Genomic DNA, 8,635 nt, shown 5'->3' with positions numbered 1-8,635 from the left:
CACCCTCTTCGTCTTTTCCTCCTCCCCATCATCATTATCCTCTCTCTCACCAAACCCTTCATCCACACCCTTTGTCATCTATTTACAATCCTACTCTTCATTTTCTTCTACCTACAGACATCCTTATTTCACCCCCATCCTACCATCCTTTTCCCCTAACCTTATCCTCTCCTCTCACATCCTCTTCCCATGTTGTGTGAAGGAGGGAGAGTAGTGGTGCACCCCCTTCCCCACCAGCTCGTTCCTCCTCCTCCTCCCCCGTTCCACCACCCCCAGTTCTCCTACCACTGTACTATCGTTGGTGTCTTGTTCTGCCCCTACAGACCATCCACTTGGTGCGGGACGAGCCACAGTACGACAAGATCCCCTACAGTACCCCGAAAGTACGTCACCGCACCTTGTTGATTGAGCTTCTAATTAATGTGACTCACTCGTGGTTTGTCTCAATTAATTTTGGCCTCAACTCTTTGTATTTTCCTTCAGAATTTCCTGTATTTTGATTTGCTTATATGAACTAATTTTTTTTCCTGCTTTTTATTCATCTGCATGTATAATTTTGCTCGCTGTTTTGCATGTAATAAATATATTCTTATTTTAAGGACGTGTTTCTATTGCTCTTTACTTCCCTCTCATCCTATATAGGGTTTCGGGTTTATGCAAATGTGTGTATAGAATTATAGATACTACCCGGCTGAACCCTTTGAGGCATTATGAATCTAAAACTATATCTATTCATCGAGAATCTGGAGACACGACAAGATTGGTGCAACAGTTACCATTATCAAGATATTATTGAGATAAGTAAATATATTGGAAGTGTACAGCTGGAGACAAAATTCCCTCGACATTTAACACTTAAACACTACCACTTGTCTACTGATGCACGGAATATGTTAACCATCTCGGCAGAAACAGAAAACACGAGAGGTGAGAATTAAACACACACAAAAAAACTCAGACACACGGAGGTTAGGCAAACACGGATCACCGGCTTGAGTACTTGAATGCGCGCGCGCGCGCACACACACACACACACACACACACACACACACTGTAAAAATTACCATAAGTGCCCTGTTGATAGACAAGCACCAACACACACATACACGCACTCCAGAAGACATACGAAGCCACAGTCATGTTCGGAAATCAAATATGCGATGACTAAAGGTAAATAAACAAACAAGCACAGGCGGTTTTCTGCTTGTTGTTGATGACGTGTTTGTGGCCATTTTCTTGTGCATGAACACCAAGGAGGGAGACCGTGTATGTGTGGGTGTATAATGTATATTATTTATTTTCATGTCTTTCCACTCGTCTCCCCTCTTTCCTCCTCTGTTTTCTTTTTCACGTCCTTCTCCTCCTCCCTCTCTCTCTCCTTTCTCTCCATGTCCTCCTCCTCCTCCGTTATCTCAGTCCCGGTCTATCAACTCTCCCTCTCATCTGTCTTTAGTCGGTCTATCTCTGTCACATCTTCCCCTCCACACTAAGCACCGATTTATTATCTTCCTTCCTGTGACTCTTCTTTCGCTTGTGTTACCCCTTCTCCTCTCTTCTTCTCCCTCCCCCCTAACACCTCCTTTACCTTTCTCTTCATCCCTACCTTGCCATCCACACCACCATGATATCCACTATCCACACCATGCTTGCATCCACAGCACCATGGTTACATCCACAGCATTATGATATCCACAGCACCATGATCTCTTCCACAGTACACAGGATGCCATCAATTTGCATTCGTGAATAACAAAGTTGATCTTTTGTATCGAAGACGTGAGTGAGGTTTGTTGTGGCGGGTCTACAGGGGGCTGCCTGGGGATGGGGCTACGTGAAGGCAGGGTTACTGGGGCTACATGTAGGAAGGCAGGGTTACTGGAGGCTACATGTAGGAAGGCAGGGTTACTGGGGGCTACATGTAGGAAGGCAGGGTTACTAGGGGCTACATGAAGACAAGGTTACTGGGGGCCACATGAAGGCAAAGTTACTGGGGGCTACATGTAGGAAGGCAAGGTTACTGGGGGCTACATGAAGACAAGGTTACTGGGGGCCACATGAAGACAAGGTTACTGGGGACCACATGAAGGCAAGGTTACTGGGGACCACAGAGACAGGGGTTACTGGGGACCACATGAAAAGGTTACTGGGGGGCTACATGAAACAGGTTGCACTGGGGGCCACATGAAGGCAACATGAACAAAGTTACTGGGGCCACATGAGAGACAAAAGTTACTGGGGCCACATGAAGACAAAGTTTTAGAGACACATGAAGACAAGGTTACTGGGCACACATGAGGCAGGGTTACTGGGGACATGAAGGTTTACTGAGCAGGGCTACATGCTGGGGCCACAGGGACAAGTTACAGGGGGCTACATGAAGGCAAGGTTGCTGGGGGCCACATGAAGGCAAAGTTACTAGGGGCCACATGAGAGACAAAGTTACTGGGGGCCACATGAAGACAAACATGAACATGACAAGGTTACTGGGGCCACATGAAGACAGGGTTACTGGGGGCCACATGAAGGCAGGGTTACTGGGGCCACATGAAGACAGGATATAAGAATAAGTCACACCAGGGGCTACAATGAGGCAGGTTTTGGGTAGGAGCTCATGGCAGGGTTTGTCGAGTCGGGTGTGGTCGGGTGGGGTGGGATCATCCGTAAGCCGAGGGATAACACGGGTGTGAGCCTAAATGGAAGCAGGATAAACATTAGGCCTTGTCTCTTCCCCCACAATAACTTCCACATCAATTCTAGGCCTATTGTTTTGTGTCTAACTTTCTAATCTAGTTTTACCCGAGTTTAATTAATATTTGAGTATAGGCATGTTTAAATATTCATCCATCTATATATATATATATATATATATATATATATATATATATATATATATATATATATATATATATATATGTAGTGTAGAATTAAGGCTCTATATGGTACCACATTTTGAACATGAAACCCCATGTATGATAACGCGTTGTATTAATGTTAGTGGTTTTTAATACTACATCGCACGTTTACTGTTTATGATACGTTACGTTACCCAGAGTAATGAGCTGCAAATCTGGAGTACCTAAGGGTCCCTTTTAGTACCGCACCAGTTCTTGATGTATTATTATTATTATTATTATTATTTACAGTCGGTGGCGGTGGTGGGAGAGGACGGTGAGAAGGCCCAGTGCCGCGTGCTAGACTGTGACACCATCAACCAGGTGAAGGCCAAGATCCTGGACGCCCTCTACCGCAACACCCCACAGTCCCTCCGACCCTCTGTCCACGAGGTCGATTTAGGTCAGTTATCCCCTTAACTCCAGGGTTTATTTGTGTCCATTATGTGTTTTCTTTAAATTTTATGTTGCGGGGAACTGTAGCGGTTGTATATAATTCGTCTGTCTGTCTGTCAATAACTCGGATGATTTAGAACTCATGTCCACTAACAGCTGATTTGTTTGTACTCGTCTTGCTCTTGATTATGACTTTAATGTATTCAGCCAAGGGCGTTTTAAGCTGTAAATTATAACATTTGATACAGTAGTTAACTGCATCTCCCGTCCAGTTATCATGTGGTATTAACTGGTGTAGATATACAACGATCCTCGGCCTATGAACATATTTTTTTTTCATCTTCACCGTAACATAAGTTGAATGCAATACTACTGGTATCAATATCAGCTTTGGGGTAATAATTTTTATGCAACGAGGCACTTTAAGCCTTATCAGTTAATTAATATGTCAGATTATATCACCTACACTTTATAAATGCCCCGCAGAGTGAACCATGAAGCTCCCCACCCGCATGTGTCACTCATAAAAAAAAATCACAAAATATCTATATTTGTTAAATATGCAAATCTTGCCGGGTGTCAGTCAGCCCCACACTTGCCCGAACTTGCACAACACAACACGGACGCTGCCTGGCCTTTTTGTCAGTCGGTTTTTAGGTGAAGGTAATGAAATAAACGCATGAGTGTAATCAATTAGGGACAATCTGCCAAAAATTAAACAATTAACCTTTCACGCCTCGTTTATTCGCTTTTATGGAGCAAAATTCATTTTTTTATTGCAATGTTGCCGCACGGGCGCTGGGTTCTCTATGTTCCCGCGCTTTTTTCTGGATTTTATTTCCGTGTATGTACATTTAGGTTTATTACACGTGAACTTGTCCTCTCTGAACGTGACAAAGGCATCAGTTGTTGAGGGAGTTTTTTTTTTTACTTTTGTATTATTTTTACAGTTTGTTGTGCAGGCAGACTGTGGTGTTGGGTATCGTGTCCTGACTGCAGAGGAACACCGTCGTTATCTAAATAAATCACTTATGGTCGTTATGAAATAAATATTAAAGTTTATCCTTAGTTAGTTTTCAGAGGACTTCTTTCAGTACCTTGTATTGTTTAGGAGTTATATCTCGGTATGGACGGCGGGGCAGTACTAGCGAGTCATCAGGTGACCATCAGAGTACAAGCGACTCTGTTCTATACTTTACAAATATCTAAAATGTTTGTTGTTGTTAATTTATGGAGAAAATATACTGAATGGTTATTTTATTTACCTCAGAGTGGCGTCACGGTCGCAACGGACACCTGATCCTGGCCGATGAAGACATGACGACGAAACCAGAGGCCAGCGGATGGAGGCGACTCAACACCCTCGCCCACTACGGTGTCAAGGACTCTGCTATCATGGCCCTGGTCCACCGCCCCCACGACCACCACACCCTCAACAACGCCAACTGCACCACCAAGTGTAATAGCTGTGAGTTCCTTTAGCTCTGGAAAATGTAGATGAGTTGGAAATCCAATATTGTAATTTTATTAAGAGTTGCCATTCTGTTATTGTATGAGAATGGAAGGAAATATTAATTTATTTCTCTATAAAGATCAATTAAAGTTTTTGTAATAATGATCTGAATTTAAGTTACAACAGTACTGTATATTATGTTTTTACTTCATAAAAAATGATAATATTGTACGACTTAAAATGAAAGTATTATTAGTCTTTAGTCTTTAACATACATACTCCATCACACGAACTAAAGCTAATGTGTTCTCTGCAGGTGCCGGATATGGGATAACCGGTTCTGGTAGTCCGGTGAGCCATTGTGGAGACACAGAGTCCGGCACACTGGAGCCCAACGTTTACCACCTGGTGAAGCCTGTGGACCACGACTCACCCCACAGAGGTGGAGAGCGAACCCACAAGGCCATCCCGGAGATTTTCCTCACCAGGCTCCTCTCCACGAAGGGCACCGTCCAGAAGTTCGTAGATGACTTCTTTAAAACGATCCTCGCCCCTAATGAGACACTTCCTCCGGCCATCAAGTGGTTATTTGATCTATTCGACGAAGCCTCTCGACGACACTGCATCGTCGATCCGGAGGTGGTCTTGGCTTGGAAATCCAACAGCCTGCCACTCCGCTTCTGGGTCAACTTCATCAAGAACCCGGACTTCATTCTTGATGTGTACAAGAGCCCCACAGTCGACTCCTGCCTGTCGGTGATCGCCCAGACGTTCATGGACGCCTGCTCCACCACGGAACACCGCCTTGGCAAAGACTCGCCCTCCAACAAACTACTCTTTGCCAAGGACATCTCACAGTACAAGGCGATGGTGCGGACGTTCTACCAGGGTGTGCGAACACTCCCACCTGTAACAGACCAGGACATGGCTGCCTATCTGCACCATCTGAGCCTCACCCATCTGGGCCAGCTGGACGCCAAGCACGCCCTCCAGGAACTGTTCCACACTTACGTTACCAGATATTATGATTCGATTATTGAGACTCTTGAGGTAGATCCAGACTGCAGAAGTCTACACTTAGCACATAAATTGGACAATGTGATGTGCACTATAAACGGAGAACCCACATCCATGTGCTGAGAGCCTCTGAACCGTGAGGTGTGAAGACTCATCACCCAGGCTCTCACCACACATGTGCCAGTTTCCGGTGGTTGCCTTCTGTATGACTTTAAATCTCATTGCTGTTACTTACTTGCCTAGTTCCTAGCCAAAGAGTAGGTGTATGATGAAATAGAAAGTTATTGTGTTGGATTCCTTGTTATAAAGAAGAAAAAACTTGTCATAACACTGCATGATTCCTTCCAGTTATGGTTTGTATCCAACGACGCTGGTTCGTTATATAGAATTGTGTACGTGTTTCATCTGCTGTACTTAATCAAATGTCTGTGATTTTAAAGCGTAGAGCATTCCAGTAAGTGTGCGAGCGCGCGCACGGGCTGATACTGGAGACGAGTGTTTACTGTCTTGTGCCTAACTCGTGGTAAGTGTGACGGACAGTGTTACAGAATCACAAATAATGGTGTCACTTAGTGAACACGTTGATGAGCACAGAACCTCTGCACAACTGGTGAAGATTATAAGTGTCAGAGGAAACAAAGAAAATGAGATTGAAAAGAAATATACTGAAAGTTATATGAAGAGTTAACTGTAGTGCAGTATCACATGTGAAATGCTTCACAATACCTTCTGAATCTCAAATCCAAAGTGGCCTGCAGTGCTGTGTCTCGTGCGTTTTTTGTTGTGTTGACGCGCGTGCATGTTTTGTACTGTTCTTCACTCTGGCAGTCGCCCGGTCCTGCTGGTTATATGGCTGACAGCTTTGCAGGCATCCCAGGCTGACAGACTGCCTATCCCAGATGTCTCCTGACATGTTGCCTGACGGACTGACGATCTGCCAGACCGAGCATCAGCACACCTGCCCTGCCGTCTGAGTGGTGCCAGCCTGCCATGTAGTATGTCAACATGTAATGGATGAGCACAGTTTATTTTCAATAAGGAGGAAGAAGGGGCAGAGTAAGCATCTGCGGGGGAGGAGATGATGGACTGTGGAGTGGCGGCGGTGACGCGACGAGCTCAGTGGTCCTCGCTGATGTGTCGGTGAGCATAGTTGTCCTCGTTAGTGTGTCCACGAGCGATAATATCCTCACTGGTGGGTCGACGAGCGCAACTATCCTCGCTGTTGTGTCAACGAGCCAGCTGCTGGAGCTCCAACCTCGGGGAAACAAAATACATTCCAAGAGTAGTACAGTACAGTACTCTGCTCGGCTGAGAACAGTACTCACCACACTCATCTCAGTGTCAGAGAGACAAGTGTCCCATGGTATATCAGTGTTACATGTGTATCTGATTATATATATATATATACAGTATATATATACACAGCTGTGAAAGGAAAATCAAATAAGGAATAGTTACCGTGCTGTGAGAACTGTGTGAAGACTGGGACCGTTCCCCCATAATGGCCGAACTGCTGCTGCTGCTGCTGTTACTGCTGCAAGAGGTGCATAACTCCTTAACCAAAAGATGCTACAGAATGTTCGTCCTATCTCTCCTATGCTCCTTCAAAGCTAGTCATCTTTGTCCACGTCCCAAGCTTAGGTAGTCCACCAGTTTCACGGAATACAAAATTTTAGGGATACATGTAAAGGCTTCAGTTTATTACAAAAAACTCGAGAAACGGTGCGTTATTTAGGGTTGTAGTTTGAGTAATGCATCAGTCCGTGAAGCTGCTGAACTGCTGTATGCTACACGTTAAAAACACTTTTTCACATGTTAGCCATATTCATTATTTTTTACAGTAGCCAGAGACATGACTGATTCCAGACAGCCGCAACGCCGACGCTCGGAGAAAGGTTGTCATGTATCATGGACTTACTGGGAAGGTGTCTGGAGAATGTCATACCTCCATCATTCACGTCCTGAGCTGGACTTAAAGACCAGCGAGTCGAATTTTCTGCCGTTCATTTATACCGTGTAGACTTAAAGAAAGAGGTGTTTGTTTCTATTTTCTGACCATGTGCTTTTAACCTGAATTATTTATTCTATATTTTAAAAGAAAGAAAAATTTTAATACGAAATTTCCCCTATTTTAAAGACAATTTCTCTGAGCAAAGGCTTGCGATAAATTGATTTCAGTTTGTATATTTTCGTGGGCTATCATCATAAAGATTAGAGCCACGGGTTCTTGCTGTCCACAATGACGACACAGGATTTAACTATTGGCGTCCCTGTATGTGTACTATATTGGTCCATGAACGCTAGAACAAGTCTTATGAGTCGCATAATATTATATACTTTTATCATATTTTATTGTAAGGGGGAAAAAAACTATGCCTTTATTTCTCTTACGTACAGTTCTTAGCTAAACCCAAATTATGAAGACTACAGTTCTGTTCTTGGTATTTGTAACGACACAAAATTTCAGCCCCGTGTCCGTCACTTGATAACATTATTTGGATAATCAAATACCAGTTGTACATGGTGGTGTATTTTTATATAAATAGTGCAGGTTTGTACATACTGCTAAATTTTAAGCTAATATTATGCAAATAAATATGTAAAAAATGTAAATATTTTTCCTTGCAATTCTGTAAATCCTATACAGTATAGTACCGTGCCTATAATGTGTAGTGTATTTGTATGAATGTTGTATATGTTAGTACAGTATATATGTAGGATGGAATATAATGGTTACATGAGTATGTCTGTACTATATGGTTATACGATTGTATGTATGGTGATATGAATGTATGTATGTATGTATGGTTGTTCGTGTGGTTGCACGTATGTATGATTGGTTATTTGTATTGTGGTTGTATTTATGGCTGTATATGTA

At 43.4% G+C, this 8,635-nt stretch overlaps 1 protein-coding gene across 1 annotated transcript; it reads left to right on the top strand.

The window, feature by feature from the left end:
• Positions 1-323: 323 nt before the first annotated feature.
• LOC121878080 (plexin-B-like) lies at positions 324-8,370 on the top strand (the record flags this gene model as incomplete). Its single annotated transcript, XM_042384068.1, is given in 4 exon segments — positions 324-383; positions 3,144-3,294; positions 4,558-4,755; positions 5,057-8,370. Coding segments are annotated over 4 exon segments (1,233 nt in total), but the record flags the coding sequence as incomplete, so codon positions are not given.
• Between the last annotated feature and the right edge of the window lie 265 nt (positions 8,371-8,635).

The sequence above is a fragment of the Homarus americanus genome, unplaced genomic scaffold, assembly GCF_018991925.1.
Source record: "Homarus americanus isolate GMGI-L3 unplaced genomic scaffold, GMGI_Hamer_2.0 scaffold45562, whole genome shotgun sequence".
Lineage (NCBI taxonomy): Eukaryota > Metazoa > Arthropoda > Malacostraca > Decapoda > Nephropidae > Homarus > Homarus americanus.
This window is presented reverse-complemented; position numbering and strand designations above follow the sequence as displayed.